The sequence below is a fragment of the Apis florea genome, unplaced genomic scaffold, assembly GCF_048593485.1.
Source record: "Apis florea isolate Af1SG1 unplaced genomic scaffold, ASM4859348v1 contig_2492_pilon, whole genome shotgun sequence".
Taxonomy (NCBI): Eukaryota; Metazoa; Arthropoda; class Insecta; order Hymenoptera; family Apidae; genus Apis; species Apis florea.
In genome coordinates this window covers 3,939,410-3,961,449 of record NW_028256593.1, presented here as the reverse complement: position 1 = coordinate 3,961,449, position 22,040 = coordinate 3,939,410, and the positions used below count along the sequence as shown (strand labels likewise).

The following is a 22,040-nucleotide window of genomic DNA, read 5'->3' as shown; positions in this document are numbered from 1 at the left end:
AAACAATTTCTTTGTTAAAAAGTAATAAATTTCACAAATCATTTAAATATATATATATATAAAAAAATCTCACAAATATTCTGATTATTCATATTAATCTCACAATGAAATATTTGTATTTAAAAGAAAATTTCAACAATTCCTATTAATACCATTTCTCTCGAAATAATTTTATTCGCAATAACGTGGTCGTCGTGGGTTGATTTTTCAACATTCCGCTTCAAAATTTCGAATTTTTTGAGAGTCTCTTCTTCATTCATCAATTCGCTTCTTTAGCGAATTTTTAATAAAATTTCATCGTTATTTATACCTAATTGATTAATTTAATACCTGCCTAATTAAGTTTGCTGTTCTCCACATAGAAACGTGGATAATGGCGCACAGGGTGCACGTTGTATAATGCAATTAATACAATTTCCTGATCTTTAAGGAAACAGCACAATCAACACAATTTTTTCTAAATTCTAAAACCTAACACATTCCTCGTCAAGCTCGATCAAACACGTCCTTGCTGGTAGCCAGCGTCTACACATTGGCCGAGTCACGGACAGAACCGGTTCCATGGTGTCTGGTGACTATAAGTGCAAGGCAAAGTCGGTGGCAGACATTGTGGACCGTTTCCTAGATCTGGATCAGTAACGTTATCTGCGCGATCGCTTGTAATTGACTGCTTAAGCATGGTGAATATTGAAATCGGACCGTTGCCCGCATAAGGAAGTGAACGTTTGGGGTGTGGAAGGTCGAGATTTTCTATTGCCACGTGTAGCCGAGATTAGGCGATTAGGTGCGTGGAAGGTGGCTGTGTCTTAAAGGCTGTGTCTGGACAGCAATCACGGGTCACTGGGTATCGAGTTGAGGTTGGGCGACACGAGAGGGCGTTTTTTGTTTTGAGTGAAATGGACGGGGGAATACACACAATATAGTTATTTTTATATAAATGGCTTAAAATTTAGCAAATAATTTATCTTTCACTGTAATTTCTGTAAAGTTTTTAGAGTACTTGGTTGTCAAAAATTTAAGGAGGGGTTCTTCTCGAATTAAAAAAATTGCTCTTTCGTTTCTTAGTTATTAACAATTGAAAATTTATAAATGTGATCGCTCAAGGATGTTTCTATGGATATTCAAAAAGTAAAGCGAAATTTTTTTATTCTTAATTTTTACGTTCGTAATTAAACATCTTGTATATAAACGTGTTCCAAATGTCTACATGTAGAATAGAACAAACAATTGAACAATGGACTCCGCACGTATTTAACGCTATATAATGGCAAATTCTGGTTAATGTCAGGGAACTCTTAACGTCCGGAATTTACGTTATGCAAGATGCAGGCCAATCTTCCTTTCGATTTCTCATTGGACGACGCCCACGTTACGACGCTCGCTTATTTACCTACATTCGAGCCACATGACTAATCCGAATAGTGTGGGATGACAGAACAAGATCACGATGAACAAGCCCACGTGACTTCGTAAAGGAACATAATTATAAATCAAAGGAAAATATACAGTGGGAACGAGAAGAGGGAGAAATAAGGTGTAAACGACACGAGAGACACATTCATATTTTATTCCACTGCAAAGACAATAAAAAATACGGAATACACTTCGGTGGCAAGAATGACAAATTTTCTAAGTAACATACGATTCATTTTTTCACAAAGTACCTTAATATCTACCATCATAAATATATTATTATCTTAAAAATCTAAAAATCTAAAAATCACATGTATTATTCATTAACAATTGTATGGCAATAAAATTCAAATTGCAGCAATAGCAATGTGAAACAACAAAATGGTTATTTTAAACAAATGGGACGATATTCAAGTTGAGTGTATATAAGTAATATTATTTACAAAACGGATATCGGGAAGAGAGGAGTTTTCGTTCAATTTTCGTCAAATTGTCGAAAAATCCCAACTGTCAAAGAGATATGTAAAAAATCAGGTACGACACAATCTGCTCTCGTAATTGCTGCTGCAAAAAATTGCATTGCACGAACAATTCGACGGAAAATTGAACGATTTTATGAGAAAATCGAGCGACCCAATTTTCATAATTATTTTACAATAAATTCGAAATTGCGTTCGGGTAAAAACGCAAACGTAAGATCGTAAGTAAAAATATCTATCGTTTCACAAAAAAATCATTTAATATCTCCTTCCTCTTATATTCTCATAAATATATATTTATCAGAATTAATTAAACAGAAATACCGAAACTAAAACGGTTTAATAACACATACGTACGTATCAGAGATATCGTCGGATCAAGGGAACAAAATCCTATCCTCATTTTAATAGTAAAGATCGTTCTGAGTGGAGAGTGCTACGGCGCGAGCGTGTGCCTTCATGTGCGCCTCGCGCGCCCTCATCACTTCCGGTGTATCCACCACGCGGCCGTCAGGGCCGAGTGGCGCTAGTGGTCCTCTGTAACCCATTGTCGGCGAGTGTTTGTAGGTAACTCGAACAGGTGCCAGGTAAACCAAATTTTTTCGTCCATCAAAGATGTCAAATTCGTAAAATTCCGACGCCTTCGAGGCTGCTCGTGCACGCGTTGTCAAACGAGGGCTTTTCGCATCTGTCATCTTTCAATCAAGATTAAATGATAAAAACGATGTTCCTTTCCTTTCGAAAAAAAAAAAAAAAAAAAAAAAAAAAGAAAAACAGAAATGAATCCTCGTCTCGAGGATCGATCAATCTGTTCTAACAGAAATCTGCAAGGCAACGGGGAATAAAATTCTGATATTAAATTCTTAAATTACCTCAGGATTCTCCATAGCGTTTCCATCGCTTTCCAAAGGCATGTATTCCCTCTGCCTCTGTCTCTTTTGCATCACAGTCTCGACAGGGTCCATCACTTGTGGCATGTACGACATTTCGTTGTTCTCGTACATCTCGTAATCGTTCTGGGCCTTTCTCAGCCTGGCCATCGTTTCAGCGTGCAACGCTAGGTGGGCGGCCCTCGCATGGGCCACTTCCGGCGTGTCCATGACCATTCCATCGCTGGTCAATGGCGCTGGAGGGCCTCTGTACTGAATGTATTCTCTGTCCTCGTAGGATTCGGCGATCGTCGACGCCACCAATGACGCGGCCAAGACTATCTGGAAAAGTGCAACGAAGGATCACGTTGCATCCCGTGAGTTTTTTCGATTTGAAGAAAATATAAGATATAAGAAAAAGAAAGAAAAATAATCGAAATTAAAAGTTTACGATATTATACGAATATTTGGAAATATTTGGAATGTATATTATTTTTATTTTTTCAATAAACGTCGAATCATACAGATCATTAACGACAACGAAACTATATTTTCCCTCGACACACTTACGAGCAAGATCATGCTGTTAGGACACCACGAAACGGACGTCTCGGTTACGAGTGTGGCTGGTTCGATCGGTCGATCTAGCTTTTATAGCGTCGCGGTTTCGATGCGAGTAAAACCACGTTACGATGATCAATACCTGACATGTAAAACGATATTTTAATTGTTTTCTCGTTAAACATGCACCATGATCTTGTAGTTGTAGTTAAAGTTTTGAAGAAATTGCGGTGAGGTATCGCGGATTGATTGTCCGATAGCTTGAAACTGAGATCCATTTGCAGAGATGTATGTGAAAAATCCAAAAGATGGTAAGTGGTATATAAATTTGTGAGTTGACGAATCAATGACGAATCTTTTTTTTTTTTTTTTAATATCAAATCACAAGTCATGATAAATTTTTTAAAGATTTATTTTGTTTCGAAGTTGTCAGGCAAAAATAACTTGAAAATAAAAATCTTAATAACTTTTTCTGACAGAATATTAACAAGAAATTCTTAAAATTTTTATAAACAATTGTGGTAAAAATGTGGTGAAAAAAATATGTTTCTTTTAATAAATATAATTTTCTTGAAATGCATACGCAAGAAATCGAACAATTATAATATCCATATTAGATATTAAAAATTGATCCAGTTTACAAACGTCCCTGATGTTTCGTCTCGACTTTTCGAGGTCAGTTTTCAGCGTTGCAACCCCCTCGCCACAAAGACAACATTGGAGAAGACTTTTTTGTGGTTTCGACCCCGATTCACGGACGACTAGACGGGATCATAGATACCCTTAGTGATCCAGTGATCTCTTCAAGGCAGTCCTGTTTCCACGATGAGCTCCTGTCCCCTTATAAATGATGGTCCAGATACAGTCTAGCCAATCACGCATCGATATCGTTTCAAAATTCATGTGACGCACTTTGAAATAATTTCAAATTTTTGCCAATAAAATTTTCCAAATTAAATTTTACAATTATAGGCTTAGGAAAATTGTTTCTGTAAAAAAGTTTGCAAAATTAATTTTCTTGAATGTAAAATTTTTTAAAATTGCGATCCCTCAAGTTCGAAATAATTTTTTTAAAATTACAGGAAGGAAATGAAAAATTGAACTTATTTAGAGATTAGATAGTTTATTTATCGTGTGTAATCACTTCATTACACGAACATAATAAATTAGAATAGTAGCCTCGTTTCGTTTAATTAGCATCGATTCGAATTCCCTGTTTACAATGCGTACGTGATATAATTCAGTCGATAAAAAAGAAAACTTTAACTGATCACGATTAATTAAAATTCATTGATCAGCATTTAAGTCTTGAAAAATATAGATCCAAATGGATAATTAATTTTCATTAAGGCATTCGTTTAATATCGTTCGAAACATTTTTTAAATATTAATAATCAACATTACGAATGACTTACAAAAACAAATATAAGTACTTTAATTTTTATTGGAATTAAAATGGATGAAAGAATAACTTCAATTTCGTTACTTGTTATTGTGTAGCTTAAATAATAATTAATGATCCATATATATATATATATATTTACATGCTCCTATTTAGGAATGCCGACTCGAACAAGTTACAATTCTCGACCTTTTCAAAAGCGACGAATCACGATGCTAGAGTTCGTTCAGCAGGAACGAATCCACGTTCTCAGCTCCTTCTCACGTGTTTCGTACACCAATGCGACCTATGTCGCAACAACTGTAGCCTGAAGGTGGCTGGCAACACGGAGGTAATCCTATTTCGACGAGATTTCTATTTATCCCATCATAGAAAGTGGATCGCCAAGCCGAGTACGAATTGGAAAAAAAATTTGCTCGCCTGTTTATTTTCGTGGAAGATTACGTTACGCACACGTATCGAGGCGTGAATCTTCAAAGGAATTTTAATAAAATGGAAAAAAAAGAAAAAAAAAAAAGGCAAAAACTTTGAATCGTTGCTCAAAATTTAACGAACGATACGAAAGTTTCGATAAGTAGATTCGAGAAGCCATTGACACTACACTATTCTCGCTGACTAATCAACTATATCGTTTTCTTTTTTTTTTTTTTTTTTTTTTTTCTAATGGCGAAACTTTTTGACCGCCTCTTTTCGCGCGCAAAATCGCACGAGCAGAAACCACAATCGCACGAGACAATCGTTACGATAATATCTACGACAAAAAGTCTGAAATTTTTTTTCTCATCGAACAATTCTCTTCATTTCACGCGATACGTGTTTATTTATTTTTCTTTTGAATTTTTTATTTGTGCATCCACATTTATTCGTGCAATATCGTTCTTCTTATCGATATCAATATTTATGATAAAAAATTTTTTTTCCATTTTCCAATATTCAATGTTAAACGACCCTGAAGAGGTGTTCATCTAACCCGATCGAGGTGAAGACATCTTTCCAATCTTTCTTGGATTACGCTAACCGCAGTGCACAACGAAATCAAATATAGGTTAACTCGTGGTTTCTAAACGAATAATATTGCTTGGCAATTTGTTTGGCGCATTGATTTTTGGTGGCTTCTCGGACGAGAATTGCGCGTTAACCTACATAATAAAAATTCATCGGATATCTGGAATATAAGTGTCGATTTCTTGAACTTAATACATAGGCCTAGCAACATAATATATTAAATGTAATGAAAGTTTTGCGATGAATTTCGTACATGTAACGTTAAGCTTTGAATACTAGATATTTAAAGTATGAAATTAATAATTCTGAATATATATTATACATATTGTGTGAAAATAATGCAATACACGTTATAAATTGTGAAAAATATATTTTTTTATCTCAATGTACTAAAATAATAGAGGAAAATAATGATAAATGAATATCAAGCAAGAGATTTTTAAAATTATAATTTTTAATGCAAAGAGAAAAGAAATAAATTGATTCGATGGAAAAAATTCAAAATTTATTTAGGAAAGTTATGTAAAAATTATGTCTCTTATTGTGTTACTTATTTTATCAAACTATACCATCAAATTACAAAATTTACAACTATCTGATTTTAGAAAAATATTTCTAAAATTTTTGATCCTTTTAAAATTTGTTTCTCAAAAAAAAAAAAAAAAAAAAGAATAAAAAAAAAATTTTTTTAAATTATCCCTAGTATCACGCTAAAAATTAAATATACCAAAGAAAGAAACAAGAACGAACGAGAGGAACAGAAGGAATAAGAAATGAGAAATTTAAAAAAGAGGAGGGGGAACAATTTATTGACCTAAATTATGTACAAATACGTCACGGTTTGTCTCAATTTAATAAGCTCCGACTAATTGCTGCGATTGATAATTTTGAGGTTGGAAAGCAGGTTTGCCAAACGCAGGTTGCGCCGCTGGATAAGAGGGCGCTGCGCCAGGAAATACTCTAGCCGCGGGAGAATTGTATTGGACTGGTGCGGCTGGTGGACTAGCATAAGCTGAAATAAAAGGAAAAACAATTTAATTTATTAATCCCTAATCTAAAATTAAAAGAACTTTATTTATTCATTTATTTTTTATGATGAAGAAATTCGCGCTTATATAAATAACAAACAATTGTGGAAATTATTAAAAAAAAATTGAAAAATTCTTATCGATCAATTTAAATTTCTTTTACCGAATTCTCTTTTAAATGGGAAAAAAGATTGATTTACATTTCATGGGTTTATAATAATCTTCAAAGTTATTTATTTATATTGCAATTACAGTGAAATTCGATTACGCGACCTACGATGTTGCTTGATATTCCAGAAGAGAAATGGCCGGGTCACGATTATATACCTAACGACTAGTGGCCATTCTCGCAGGAACAATCGAACGATTAAGTTGTTGAGCAACTATTCCATTCTTACCAGGGTGTTACCAATGTATTTATAGTTGGCCAGAGTTCAATAATTCTCTAGTTCTGCCTCTTGTAGGAATTCCTCCATTTAACGTGTAAAAATAAACATCGAAAATAATATTTTTCAACACCACTAGGACAAACGTAACAAATATCACGTATATATACTAATTTCAAACTTCTAAAAAAAAAAAAAAAAAAGGAAAAGGAATTTTAAAAACTATTATTATCCCGCAACATACGAACAAAAAGAGTTCGTTTTTAAAACATTCGACGAGATTAAAAATTGAAACAAACGACTGTCGCATCTTACGAAAGTGATTACATCATTACTCGTAATCTCGTTTTGCGAACGTACCTTGGCCTTGGACTTCCGGTTTGTATTCCTGTGCAAACTTATATGCCCTCGCCTCGGCCTCGGCCAATTCCGCCAACCTGGCGGCCTTAAGCGCGGCCACTTCCGGCGTATCGATTACAGTTCCATCCTCGGCGAGGGGCGCAGGCACGAAAGGGGTGGGTTTCACGTTGGCGGCGAAACTTTGCTGCCTGACAAAGTTCGCATTTCCCGTGTACTGCGGCTGATAACCCGACACAGGATTCGCTTGATTATACGTTGCCGCTGGTGCTGCAATTTTTTCCATAATCTCGTTTCAATTCCAACTCCATCTCGAAAATGAAACTCTCGAAATCAAGAGGAAACGAACGAACGATCAAGAGGAGTGCTGTGCAAAGACAAGAAAATGCAATGACAAAAATTTACCTGGACCTGGAGATTGGTAGATCGGCGCGGGCGACTGATACGCTTGCTGCCTGACGTAAGCGGGGGGCTGGGGGGAGGGGAAGTTGTAGGGTTGGGGGTTGTACTCGACCGATTGGGGCTGATTCTTGCTCTCCTCGGCGGCCCTGGCCGCGGCCCTCGCGAATTCCGCGAAGTGGGCAGCCTTCGCTTGCGCAACTTCCGGGGTATCGATCACGTTCCCGTCCTGGCCGACCGGTGCCGGGGGCGCGAACCTCTGGGGCGCCGGTTGGGGGTGCACCTGGGGCTCGCCGAACGAGGGCGAGCCGAGGAAACCGGCCCTGCAGCTGGCTACCGTCGCGATGAAAACGATCTGTGGAAACGAATAAAATCGAGACTTGTGTTATTAACAAAGTTAACAATCTCTCTGAACAACATCCTCATCCAGGCTTATTATTGACATCGACAAAGTTATATCGTGATATTTATCAAAGTATTGAGTTCGGTGTCTCTTTAAATCGTTAAATCGAACAATCTCTCCGAACAACATCCTCGAACATCATCCTGCGTCTTTTAACGCGGTCGGCCAACCTAAACCTTACCCGAAACCTTTCACTTTCCTTTGCCCGCCACTCGTCCATCCATCCACAAGCAGGAAAATCACTCACCAATCCCCTCATGGCTTCGCTCCTTTCTCTCGATCCTTTCTCGTCTCTTTCTTTCTTTCTTTCTTTCTTTTTTTTTTCTTTTCCTTCCCCCGGAGCGGTGTCTCCCCTTTTCGAAAAGCGCTGCTGGTGGCCAGTACTCGCTCCAGCTCTCCACGCTACCCGGCCCGACGTTTTGTGTTCCTGGAGAACGGCTGTTGGTAGCATTTATAGCGGTGATCATCCGCCCCCTCCCACGTGGACCACGACCTGGAAGGAGCCGGGTGATCGGTTAGCCCACGTAGCCTGGGAAGCGCGCCAGGAAAAAGGATACTCCCCCCTTTCGGCTGCTTCGCGCCAGGACCTTGGCATTTCAACGGGGTCCATGCACTCCTGGACCGGAAGGATGGGACTGGAGGGGCTGCGATCGGTTGCGAGGAAGGGTTGGCTCGGGTCCGATGGCGCGAAGGGAGGGAAATCGAAAGGATCGTTATGGTGTTCGGAATAGAGGAAAGGAATTGGATCGTGGCGGAGATGGTAATGGAGATCGAATCGTTGCGATTAGGAGTTGCGCGTTAGTCATGAAGGAATTGCGTGGAATTGTGTTTTGTAGGCGGGGAAAAATCGAAGAATTATTAGCGAAATTATTTATGGGCGTGGAATTAATGCGAAGTTTAAAGATCAGTGGGGGGTTGTTGGATGAAAGGTGTTTGGAGGAAGAAAGATGGAAGTATAATTGGAGAATGAAACGGGTTATCTTAACCATTAATGTAAGAAAAGTTGGAGCGGAGTTTCGAAAAGTCGTAAAAATATTTTGAGAAGTTGTATGATTTTAAATTGGGAGATATATTTGTTTGTTGTCATCCAATTGTTTGTGAGCAAAACGCAGTGAGAAAGATCACTAATGAGATCGTCACGTGAGAAATGGATTACATCACGTGACGGAGGAAGTTACATCCGAGAGACACTTTTCCCTATAATTGCACATGGGAAATAATCTGAGAAGACGTTCAATGTTATAATTTTTCTTTTCTACCATTCTTCCTTTGAATAATTGTAAAATTTATCTAATATTTGTATTTGCATAATTACATCGCGTGGATAATGTAATTTATAATTGTCATATTGTTATGTAACATTTAAAATCTAAGGAGGACGTCTTCATTTTAAAATAATGCACAAAATTTGCAATTGTATTTTTTCTACATGTTAAAAATTTTATACATCTTTTTTTCTTTAATCGATTATTACAATTTACAAGTTTTTATTATTATTCTTTATAGAGAATAAAATATATAATCCTTTCTTATCGTTTGCTCCATCGAGCCACGATTTATTTAATATAAAAGTAAAAATTTTCATCACACTCCCTTTTATTTTATTTCTCCTTTCGCCAGTACTTTGCTGTCCTTTAAACAAAGCCGTCCATGCAAGTGTTAAACCACTTACCAACCCTGAACGAACGAAGGACTCGAGAACGAAGGACAGTCTGCAACAAGAATGCATTCCTTCGATATTTTTTCCATCGTGCAAACTTGTGCTATACGAACTCGGATCGCTCGATCAAATAAATTGGTTCGTATGAAAAAGGTGTTTTATCCTTATCGTATGAAAGAGGTGTTGCAATTCATTAATACGAATTAGCGAGAATGTTAATGCGATTTATGTGATTCAAGTGTTAATATCGATGAAATGATTGCTCGAATCTCGAGTCAACGAATTCGTTTAAAACTTTTAATTGCCAATTTTTAATTAACATTTTCAATATTCAATGCATTTAAATTTTTCTAATTTCATATTTCGTTTTAGAGAATATAAAAAATTATGATTTTGCACAATATCTAAAATTTTATAGAAATTAACACAACAGCTTAATAGAAAGTCCATGTAATCATAAATTTTTAATTAGGTTTTGAATTTGATCACATTCATTATCGTTATCTTAATTGTTTTGAAAGGTATCAAAGCATACGAAATAAATCATCGATTATTTAAAATTCGTCAATTATAACAAATAAAAAAGAAATATATTAATCTTTCGTGATATCGTGATTAATAAGTAAAATTCGTTTAACAAATAAATTCTATAACGGAGCAAAATTTGTATAACTTTTAAATATTCTAATGAATTAAAGAAAAATGTTATTAAGTTATAAAATTACTGATATCCAAATAAATCAACAATATTAAAACATTGAAAGAAATGAATAAAATAAGTATCGAATATGAATAAAGAACTGCAAGGATTGTTTTGTCACCCTATTGCATGTGTAATTGGGAAATATTTATGTGTCGCAATCGTCCAAGACAATTTTCGATTGGCGAAATAACAATCGTAAAAACGATTTTGTAACTGCATACGAATAATATTAGAAAGCTGGCCATGTTTCTTTTCTTTTTTTTTTCTTTTTTTTTCGATTCGATCGAAGGAAACCCTTTGATATTGCGCCAACATCGTTTAAGGTTTTTCAGTCACTGCAATATGGCCATCGTTGAAAAAAACGTTTTGTCACAAAGGTGTATCGAAGATTAGATAACATCAAGAGGAATTCTGAAAAGGATAGAAGGTTAAGGAGAAGAGAAAGAAAAGAAAGAGAATGATCGTGGAGATACTTTACTTAATCAAGGTCTATAAAAAAGGTTCATAAATATTTCCAAATGGTAACAATTAAATTCTTAATTAATATACTTTTGTAAGTGTGATACATTTTTTAAATCGAAGTTCTCGTTTATGGAATTTTTTTATTTTTATTGCCAACATTAGTCAGAGATAAATAAAAATTTTTCAAATATTTTTAGAAAAAGTTATTAAAATTGAAATTTTATTCAACAAATTAAATAATAAAATTTTAACAAAGGAATAAAAGAATGTGTATCTAATATAATAATTTTTATCCTGAATTTTATAGAGCATTAAGTATAAATTTCATCCATGATAAAAACAATGCTACAACAATTGATTTACGACTTGATTAATCTAGATCTCATTAAGATCATCTATTTAATTTAGTTCTGTTACCTCTGACACATTTTTGCTTAATTAGACGTCGTTAAGAATACATTATGCTTCTAAAAAAAAAAGTGAATCACTTTATTCCTTTCCTCTCAACTATTTTCATAATTATATTTTGTTTAAAAATAAATTTTGCTAAACAAAAAGAAACTAAAATAAAATTGAAATCAATTAACGAATATGTTACAATAATTGAAAAATTGTGTTACGATCAAAACTCTTAAAATTACAGCAATTCTTAATCTTTAGATTTTTTTTTTGCGATTTTTAAATTTTTTCAACTGACGAAAATATTTATAAAATGCTAGAAAAATTTTATTATGAATCGGCCCATAATCTGCTTTCTTTTTTTTTTTCGATCGAGACAAGATTTAATAATCTCTTTTCAGAGACATGCTCCATTATCGACGAACAAACTCGTTGACCGTGAATATCTGAATTTCGTGACTTTGATTCGAGCGCTGTTCGAAGGACACTGAACTTCCTGCGAGGTTCATTGTTATTGAAAATTCATCATATATTTATCTCCAGAAATATTGATTGCTTTCATAATGAAAATAAAAAAAAAAACAATTTTTATATCGAGCAATAGTATTAGTGTAAAGTAGAATAATTAGTGTAATATAACGTATTGAATTTTTTCAATTAATCAATCATTTTTCCTTCGTTTCGTATGTAAAAAAGATTTTTGAACGAATCGAAACAGAAAAGCAAATATTGTAACGCTTGTACGTCGGCGTTATAGTCGTTGAGAAATAGTGTTCAAATTTATTTCTACGTCTTGCAAGTACACGTACAATATACTCTTCGTGGGCGCAGGAAAAGGCTCGAACAGCGACCTTGACTGTCTCATATTCTTCGATATCCTGAGGAAAGAATGGCTTGAAGCAGCGGTTCCCAAACGAAAGATGCAAAATGTATTGAATATTTATATGCAACTCTGCAATTTTGCTTATCCTTCAGTAAATTGCTATTCCTTCAATAAATTGAACGAACGTATGAGAATTATTGGTAATTTTTATGAAATGAAAGAGAATAATGATTCTCTAGTATTATTTGTTATTTGTTATTGATTAAAAATAAATGTCTCTTTTTCTCTATAATTTTTTTGCTTTCCCTTTCTTTATAGAGATTCTTTTCAATACAAATTCTTACACCACGAAGTATTAAAATACTTACAAGATCTCTATCGATCGAAAAGATGAATGTATGAATTGAAACTGTTCACAAAAAGTAGCATAGGATTAAAAGAATATAAAATATATTCTACATTAACTCTAATATGCTTAGATTTATACTAATAGTTCTATCATTGTTGTATTATTGTATTCAATTATCTCGATTAGTTGTATAATATTTGTTTTATTAAATTTAATTATTAAAAAAAAATTCATTATCTTAAAAATTTCATGAATAAAAATATATTTCGATCGTTCACTCAAAATCTTAGCAAACGTCTTGCCTCCATGGAAGTTAGCAGCGAACTGACTAAGGGTATCGAAAGCGCTCTTAATTTTATCAATGAATATCCCCACCACCTATTCTGCCTTTTACTCTTCTATTTTTGTGTTCTTAATTCCAACTGCTATCATATTTTCTAAAAATTAAGAGAAATATCATTCTTATTGGACGAACAAGGCACGATGCAGAAATAGAAGAATATTTAAAAAGATATAAATTTAATAACAGATGTATAAAATAATTAATAAAATTAACCATTCTATGATAGTGTATGCAATAATTATATTCCATTAATTTCATGACAAAAAACCAATCGTTTCTAAGCTGCCACCAAAAAAAAAAAAAAAAAAAAAACAAGGCAAGGAAAAAAGTAAATAGTCTGCAAAAATAATCGAATCAATTTTCAATTAGTAGTAATAGTTCAAAAACGTTTTATTCAATCGGCCCACAATTATGTACAAAAAAACGAGTATTTCATGTAACAAACAGTCGTCGAACAGTTATCATCTTCGGTAATGTAAAAACTTTCGCTTTTAAATCATCGTGTTTTTAAAGCCCGTTAAGTAAAACCTTCTGGATCACGGGTCCTGAATACGTGGACAGAACGAGAGGAATCTCCAAAGAGGAGGATTGTCTTTGCTCGACAGCTTGCTCGATCTTCTGATTTATGTGAGCGGCAGCGTGCTCCACCTTGGCCAGAGCCACTTCAGGCGTGTCCACGACACGGCCATCGGGCCCGAGAGGAGCTGCAGGCACGATTTTGGCCGCTACGGCGATGGGCTCCACGCTGCTGGCGACCAGAGGCCCCGTAATGGCGATCGCATCAGCTGATTTCAGCGACTCTTGCGCCAAATTGATTCTTTCGTTGATGTGGGCTGCCGCGTGTTCCGCCTTTGCCAGGGCTACTTCCGGGGTGTCCACGACTCGGCCATCGAGCCCTATGGGCGCGCCAGGTACTAGTTTCGTGATGGTTAAGGGCGTCGCAAGTGCTGCCACCTGCGGCGCTACTAGTAAGCCTGGCCTGGCAGACGCTGCTGCTACCAGAGCGGAGAGAATGATCTGAAAGTTTGAAAAAGATTGAAGACTTTTTTTTAATCCGTAAGCACGTTAAACTTTTAAGGAAATCGATATTGGGTTGTGAAATTGATGGTACTATTTACGAAAATTAAATAAATAATAGCAATTGTAAAATAAAATTGTGTGTTCCAAGTGTTCTATAGTTTTATTTTAAATTTTCCAAATTTTTAGTTTTATTTATGAGATAAAAGCACTATGAACTATTTAAGTGTATTAAAAAAAAAAATAATTATTGTATTAACCGTAATCATTCTCCAAATTATTGCTAAAGATTAATAAATTTTATACTTTCTAAAATAAAAAATTTAGTACGTGTAAAAAATTGTGATATATATTTTAAATTGAAACAATAAGAGTATCATTTTTTTTTTTTTGAAAAATTGGAATTTGGAGATTTATTAATTTTATAAGTGCAAAATATCATTATACAATGTAACGAAAAACAAATACAATTTAGACGCAAAGCAGAAATTAAATTTTCACTATCCTTCTCTTATTTTCCGTGCACATTACCAAGACTGATATTGGAAGAGACAGAGAACCGATAAAATCAAACTGTTTGGGCAAGCGATAAATACTCACGAGAAATTTCATCTTGTGGACAAACTTGTGGCTCCTTGCGCGCTATCTGAGCGTACAGTACTCGCCAAGGTACCTTGGGTCGGTCTCATGGTGTCCACTTCGTCCCCTGGCCTTTATATAGCACCTGGGAGAAAAGGTTTCGCTCCATGGGGCACGCGTCCATCGATGGGAGAACGCGCGAATAGGAAACGCCCTATGTCCAATAAAATTAACCACACCTGACATTGACATTCGGTCCAATCGAATTGCCCTGTCGGAATTCGTCTTTCCCCAATCCACGATACATTTTCGAACACGATCTTCGATTCTCTTTCTCTTCTTCTTTTCTTTCTTTTTTTTGCCGCTTTTTTTCTTCTCCGGAAGAACTTTTCGCGCGATTGTTACGAGATCGACGATTTCGACGACCTCGAACTTTCTCAAAATAGACCTCAAAAGTGGATTGAGTTTTTATTTCCATTTAAAAGGGAAATCTTGAGATTTTTATTTAAATTAAAGAGATCGGAACGATTGAATTCTTGTTTATCAATTTTATAGATATTCGTTTGATTCTTTTCTTTTCTTTTTTTTTTTTTTTTGGAACGATGTAATAGGAGATTATTGGAATTGGATTAATAAGAAATTAAACGATGCAAAGAACAATAAAAAATTTTGTTTCATATTTTTGATAAAAGTTTAAAGGATAGATCATCATGTAAAATATATCACGAACATGTGTTGAGAAATTTTGAATTTTCGAAATTTTCGAATTTTTGAATGTTCGAAATTTTGTATTTTCTCATTTAGTTGAAAATTTGTTTTTCATTAATTTTAAAAATTGTTCGTTAATTTGTAATTTATGAAATATTACGTCGAATTTGAAATTGAATAAAATAAAAAAATTGTCATTTATCGATTTTAAAATTCTTTTTATTGGATAGAATTTATTTTTAATTTAACTATAAATTAAAATACATACCGGTTTCTAGAATTAATATTTATGCAACAATAATATGGTAATATCACGCCAGTGCTATAGTATTACAGTTCCATTTTATTATATGTTACCTTTTAATACCGCTACGTTATACTTTCATTATTCTAACAATATTAATTTACTTACAGAAGGTGATAGTTAAATTACTACAAACATCGAACATATTAATTTACATTCCACAATGGAAAAAAAGATACCAATAATCATTGTTCGTTGCAACGTATATAATAAATTTTATATTTTTTTGAAGGAAATTTAATTACGATCACCATTTCACTTAACCAACCAAATTCTCCAAATTTTAACTAACACCACTGTCAAATAAACCTCAACAATAACGCTAACAATCCAACAATAATAAGACTAAATAATAAAATAAAATAATAATAATAACAATAATAATAACAATGAAATGTACACCAAGATACGCCCAACCCACTTACCAATACCAATATCCAACCCCTCCACTCGATACCTAAAGAAATCACGCGACACCTAACCCAAATCCAATCCAAAATCATCGTATAGCGAATGGGACGTCGGTAAAAAATCGTGCTACGTGATCCAACAGCTTATCGGCTGCAGACCGAGGCGACGAACGGTTACGCGATCGTCGGCCTTCGCCGGCATCGCCCTTGGTATCCATGGCCAGGCTGGCTAGAGAAATGACAACGGGATCGGGTGTCTTCCCGTGCGCCGGTGAGAGAGAGCCACGAAAATGGAGAGCCCCCGTGGTGGTTCCATTTTTCCTCGGCTACGTTGACACCCGCAGAGCCTGCCTCTACTCGTTTTACAAACACGCTTACCTTGCCCCCAGGGAGAACGGAAACGCGGGTCTGTCCCAGGCCCACCGTCGCGAAAAATCCGCCCTGGATCCACTAGCTAGTTACGTGATCTTACGTCTTGTTACCACCAGCCTGCATGCGTGATCTAGAACGGCTATAAAAGCCGGTCTAGGACGACGCGTCTCATAGTCTCGAGCGCGTCCAACGATCCTCCGAGCGAGATCACGTCGACGATCCCTCCTCAGAAAATCGGGCAGGAAGCCTCAGAACAGCGTCTAAACAACGTCTCGAACGACCGTCGTCATGGGGCCGGTTGCCGGTTTACTGTTGGCAGGCCTGGTCTCCACGGCCCTCGCCAAGCCGGGGATCCTGTCCGGGCCCCTGATCGCCACTTTAACCCCTGCCGCGCCTGTTGGGCCCGATGGCCGAGTGCTGGACACGCCGGAAGTGGCGGTCGCCAAGGCGGAACACGCGGCCGCCCATCTGAACGAGAGATTGAAGCTGGCCGACGAGGCAGCCAGATCCGCAGGTGGCCCATCATCCCAGGCGACAGTCACTCTCAAACAGTCTTCCCTCTTGGTAGCCGCTCCGAGCGTTTTGGTACCCGGGGCGCCCCTCGGCCCCGACGGCAGGGTGGTCGACACGCCTGAAGTCGCCGTAGCAAAGGCGGCTCATGCCGCGGCTCAGGCGAACGAGAGGCTCAATTTGGCGAACGAGGCTGCCAGGTCTGTCGCTGCGGATCTGAACAGGTGATTCTCTTTTCCTTCCCTTTTTCCGAGCGAAATAGAAGCTTTTCGCCGATTTATCGGTCGGTTGTTAATCTCAGATTCCCAGGATCGATTATGGTTAAAATGTAAGAATCATTTTTAGACCGCTGGTACCGCTGGTCACCAACGGAATAGTAACTCCGGCGGTGATCCAGGCGGCGACGGTAGGCCCTGATGGAAGAGTGCAGGACACACCGGAAGTGGCGGCGGCGAAGGCGGCTCACGCGGCGGCCCAATTCAACGAGAGGATCAACCTGGCCAACGAGGCGGCCAGATCATCGGGGACGATAGTGACGGCTGCCCCAGCAGTGGCGGTTCCCCTTGTGGCCAGCAACGCTGTGGTGGTCCCAGCTGCGCCCATCGGCCCTGACGGCAGGGTGCAAGACACCCAGGAGGTGGCTGTGGCGAAAGCAGCCCACGCGAACGCTCATCTGAACGAGAAACTGAACCTGGCCAACGAGGCAGCCAAGTCTGCCGACGTCCTTGCTGTTGCTGGCCCCGCGCTCGCCTATGGTCGGCTCGTCTATTAATTAACTGATATCGTTTCTGACACGTTCACCGCTTGCGTCTTTCTATTCGAGTCGGCACGCATACTTTTATCATACGGGGAGTGACGAAATTTTGTCGGAAAAAAAAGGCAGGAAAAGCTTTCATAATAATCCATATTAAGTAGTGATCCATATATATACGTGTAAAGTTTTTGCGACGTAGAAATAGCTTTTGTATGAAAATTATTCGTGTTTAGGGCGTTAGATTATATGTAGGTACCGAGGATTTGATCATCGCAGTGAACGTGTTAATTAAAAATAAACGAAGGATCATTCGTGATTAATTAGTCGATACTTTATTAGTTGCTCGTAGGGAGGGGAACGTGGGCCATGGATGGGGAACGATTTTCGGTGTTCTCTCGAACAAGATGTATCTTTTTTTTTTCTTCTAATCATTCGATTGGCCAGCTTCTGTTTTTGATTTATCGTTTAATTATCAGATTCGAAAGTAAAAAAAAAAAAAAAAAAAAAAAAAATGGACTACGAGAAATGAAGCAAATTAATCGTTTTGATCGTTGCTTTCTATCCTTTTTATGATCCTTTTAATTTCGACATTTTTTTTTTTGAAGGGATGATAAAGTTGTTGAAACTGCCATGTAGAAGCGAACGATGATTGTAGACTGGTTTAATAAAGTGAATTTTGAAGAAATTATCTTGTTGTTATTGATGAATAATTTTTCATAAACGAATCGAAAAATGAATAATTATTACAAGAGAAATTGAGAACAATATATATAGATAGATAGATAGAGAGAGAGAGAGAAATACTTATTATAAAATTTTATTACAAAATACTTCTGAAACCAATAAATTAATGGTAATTGTATCACCAGACAGAAGAATATCTTACCTTTCAACTAGCAATAATAATGATTTGTTTGACAAAAAAAAAAAAAAAAAAAATTCGAGCTTCAGTTTCACTTTGACACGGTAGTCTAAGGGAATTGATACATATTAATATCGCGGCAATTTTAGAATCGATTGCATTGAATTTGGGTCGAGGATCGTATGCAAATAGCCTGACAAATGATTACAAAACGGAAGATTCGTACACAGATGCAACAATGGCGTTGACTTCCTACAAAATAATATTTAAAATAATAAATAAAGTAATTATTATGATTGCGCAAATTTTATCAATTTTATAAATTAATAGTAAGCTTTTAAAATTAATTACAATTTTAGTAGTTATTAGTTTAGTACTTATTACTATGAAACACTATATAAAATAATGTATTAACATAATTATTTGTAAACGAGAGATCATTTGTTGAAAAATGTATTTAGAACCGTTAACGAGATGCAATTTTCTGAATTTTCTTATATATTAGCACGAAATTACTGTTTCAACAACGACACTATTACACTTCATGTTACTTTTTTCTTGAGACATCAGCCACGAATCTTATTAACCGAATTTTGCCTTTCACGGATATAATATATAAGAGCCGAAAATAATAATAATGATATCATTTGTTATTGCCTACAAAATTTAATTCATCGAAATTCAAAATACTCTGAAAGTTTCGTTAAATCTCTATCACCCATTCAACGCCATCTTTCCTCGCAAAAAATTTCCTAACCTCAACATATATTGCCGCCGAACAGAATTTCAATCCAGCCATTCAACTTCACACTCTAACACGCTAATAAATATCCTGCTCCACAGCCACATCTTCTTTTAAACGGTCTTTCAAATTCTTCCTCACAACAAACCGTGTGCATTCCTCTATATAGCTAGAGTCACGATAAAAATACATGGCTCATAGATTACCATAGAAAATGGGAATATTCGTTCGAGCGCAGGCGGATGTTTGTGCAAAGACGGCCCTGAAGAGCCGTACATATTAGGATATGGCAGGGTGTTCAGGTTTCGAGGAGCTGAAAAAAGGCCCGGTGAAAATGTTCCAGAGCCGGATTCCAACCGAGTGAGTCCTTGAGCACAAGCTTGACCAGTTTCGTTGCACCTTTGATCCTCGTGTTTCCGCGATCAGGCTAACACCCTCCTGGCTTGCGTACTTTCTATATAAAGTGGGCAATACGTGGCTGGAATTTACAAGATATCGAATCGAATCACCATGAAGAGCGTACACGTAAGAAATAAGTGTGGTCGCGTGGGTGAATGGAATGGAGTTGCTTCAGACTTCTCTGGACGTAGATAGATATGGGTGAAATGGTCTGGTATCATGGGGGATGGAGCAGTGTCTCTCAAGCTTTTGCTTCGTTGGAAAGATCTTTGTTCCTTGGTTAGATTTAAGAGTTTTGTCGAATGTCTTAGAAATTGATAGTGGAGTCGATGGGGGATTGTTATGAAAGTTTATTCCTTTTTCATTTCTATTAGATTTTGTGTTTCATATAATAAAATGGATTTTAGCAATCAACGAAATATCATCAATTATTTATATGATAATCTGAAATGAAAGAAATAACAGAAATAACATTTGAAATTTACAAGTAAATATTGATTATCTGGAATTTTACAGGTTGTTGAGTTTTGAAATTGTAATCTAAGAGACGAACTATAAATTAGAATTTGACAGATCGTAATAACTCAATACATACTATCTAATCTGATGATATTGAATTTTGTTTGTCATCCTTCAAGATACGTTAATTAAATAAATAACAATTCAATTCAAGAAATAACTTAAGCGATTTTTCATGGCTGCCTTTTCTTCTAATATTAATCTTCTTACCTTTCGTAAAAAAACTTCAAAACTCCCAACAATTTTATTTTAACAGTTATTTAGAAAACTACGATAAACAATTAATAAATATTCTCCAAATAAGATGAAATACTCGATTGTTAATTTTTAATGTAACTCAACTGCTAAAACTTAACGATACTAATTTAAGATTAATCGAGCAACAATACCGATCGATCATCGCTCTTTGTAAAATTATCAAAATTAACCACGAGTGTCCTTATTTACAGGTCCTATTTTTTTCTTACTGCTTCATTTCTTCCTGTTCGGCCCGGCTGGCTGCACCGGCCCTCACGTACCAGGACAGTTTCGGCCAGTACAGTTTTGGTTACAGTAGCCCGTACTCTGCGAGGTCGGAAATCAGAACGTTGAACGGCGAAACGCGAGGCGCTTACAGTTACATCGATGACGCAGGAGTTATTCAGACTGTTGAGTACGTCGCTGATGCAACGCACGGTTTCCGGATATTGTCCACCAATTCGGTAAGATTAATGGCAAAACTGATGTAGATTAGATCTTACGTATTTTATTTTATATATTTTTATTAGATGCAAAACACCGAAGGCGCGCTCCTTGCTCAAACTGGTCAACCACAAACGAAACGGATGGAACGTAAAGAAGATAGATTAGGGAAGAATAATGCATTGCAAGGATCTGTAAGTTTTCTTTCTAAAATAGATCGTTTTAAGAGCGAATAAAATTAATTTTTTTCAATACATCAGATGGAGTTTAAGGAAAAAAGGAAAGGGAACAAGAATCAGCTTAAATCTTCGATTATCAATGAATCTAAGATGTTCGAAATTTCTCAAGGAAATCTTCGAATTAATCCATTCCATTTTTATACACCAATAAATGAAGCTCGAGGTAAATATTTAATATCTTGTTTGTTTGATTTTTTATCTTTATAAATTTTAACTTTTTCAATAACTTATTTCAAATTATTTTAAAATTGTTAAAAATTGGAAGACTTTTCTTTTGTTAAAATTTTATTTTATATATACTTTTTGAAAAATTAATTCAGAGAATACAATTTTCATTTCATTTTAATCAATTATTTTACACAATCGATGAATTAAACTTTTTTCCATTGCATCCACACGAATGATGGATAAGAAATTAATTTAATTAAGATTCAATTAATTTTTTCCCCCGGATCTCGAAAACCAGATTGGAACGTATCTCGTGAAGGCCGTTCCGTTTCCGGAGCCGATAATCTTTCAAGAATGAACTCTGGCATTTAATTACACTTTCATCTACGAGAGTTAAATAGCAGTTTAAGCTTTTTTCAAATTTTCATTTAGGTTTATTTTATCTCACCTCTTCTCTTTCTGTTCCAGACCGAGCTATATTAAAATATTACGAGGAAAAAGAGAAAAACGAAAAGGAACAAGACGATTCATAGAAAGGAGTACCTGAATATTTTGATATTTCTTTGAACATTTGTCACTCCACGTTTATTCTACATTATGAAATTTTATATTCCTTTTATATTTTGATCGAAATATTGTATTTCATTAATAAATAACACAGAAAAAAGAAATAATCATTTATACGATTCCACAAAAGATTGGGAATGATTTGTTAAATAAAATATTTATTAGATT

General features: G+C 35.9%; 5 protein-coding genes across 7 annotated transcripts; 2 read left to right on the top strand and 3 right to left on the bottom strand.

Moving 5' to 3' along the window:
* Nucleotides 1–1,546: 1,546 nt before the first annotated feature.
* LOC105735339 (uncharacterized) lies at nucleotides 1,547–3,397 on the bottom strand. The gene is made up of 3 exons (XM_012486089.3): nucleotides 3,332–3,397; nucleotides 2,765–3,103; nucleotides 1,547–2,587 (listed from the first exon to the last, which is right to left on the bottom strand). The coding sequence occupies exons 1-3, from the start codon at nucleotides 3,341–3,343 to the stop codon at nucleotides 2,297–2,299; spliced, it is 642 nt and encodes a 213-aa protein (XP_012341543.1). The 5' UTR covers nucleotides 3,344–3,397; the 3' UTR covers nucleotides 1,547–2,296.
* Nucleotides 3,398–6,510: 3,113 nt separating this feature from the next.
* LOC100870945 (uncharacterized) lies at nucleotides 6,511–8,796 on the bottom strand. Its single transcript, XM_086906245.1, has 4 exons — nucleotides 8,550–8,796; nucleotides 7,906–8,254; nucleotides 7,504–7,770; nucleotides 6,511–6,741 (listed from the first exon to the last, which is right to left on the bottom strand). Exons 1-4 carry the CDS (start codon nucleotides 8,751–8,753, stop codon nucleotides 6,581–6,583), a joined length of 981 nt encoding a protein of 326 aa, XP_086762371.1. The 5' UTR covers nucleotides 8,754–8,796; the 3' UTR covers nucleotides 6,511–6,580.
* Nucleotides 8,797–13,406: 4,610 nt separating this feature from the next.
* Nucleotides 13,407–15,176, bottom strand: LOC147657942 (uncharacterized). Its single transcript, XM_086906247.1, has 2 exons — nucleotides 14,659–15,176; nucleotides 13,407–14,058 (listed from the first exon to the last, which is right to left on the bottom strand). Exons 1-2 carry the CDS (start codon nucleotides 14,668–14,670, stop codon nucleotides 13,549–13,551), a joined length of 522 nt encoding a protein of 173 aa, XP_086762373.1. The 5' UTR covers nucleotides 14,671–15,176; the 3' UTR covers nucleotides 13,407–13,548.
* A 1,293-nt stretch (nucleotides 15,177–16,469) lies between these two features.
* Nucleotides 16,470–18,380, top strand: LOC105735338 (uncharacterized). 2 transcript variants are annotated; one of them, XM_012486088.3, is made up of 2 exons: nucleotides 16,470–17,165; nucleotides 17,287–18,380. In XM_012486088.3, the coding sequence occupies exons 1-2, from the start codon at nucleotides 16,720–16,722 to the stop codon at nucleotides 17,711–17,713; spliced, it is 873 nt and encodes a 290-aa protein (XP_012341542.1). In that variant the 5' UTR covers nucleotides 16,470–16,719; the 3' UTR covers nucleotides 17,714–18,380. The 2 variants fall into 2 exon arrangements, with proteins under 2 accessions (XP_012341542.1, XP_086762372.1); XM_086906246.1 differs by having other exon boundaries at nucleotides 16,509–17,165; nucleotides 17,275–18,380.
* A 1,390-nt stretch (nucleotides 18,381–19,770) lies between these two features.
* On the top strand, nucleotides 19,771–21,976 carry LOC105735322 (uncharacterized). 2 transcript variants are annotated; one of them, XM_086906249.1, is made up of 4 exons: nucleotides 19,771–20,918; nucleotides 20,985–21,092; nucleotides 21,159–21,300; nucleotides 21,774–21,976. In XM_086906249.1, exons 2-4 carry the CDS (start codon nucleotides 20,985–20,987, stop codon nucleotides 21,836–21,838), a joined length of 315 nt encoding a protein of 104 aa, XP_086762375.1. In that variant the 5' UTR covers nucleotides 19,771–20,918; the 3' UTR covers nucleotides 21,839–21,976. The 2 variants fall into 2 exon arrangements, with proteins under 2 accessions (XP_086762375.1, XP_086762376.1); XM_086906250.1 differs by having other exon boundaries at nucleotides 20,680–21,092.
* The last annotated feature ends 64 nt before the right edge of the window (nucleotides 21,977–22,040 follow it).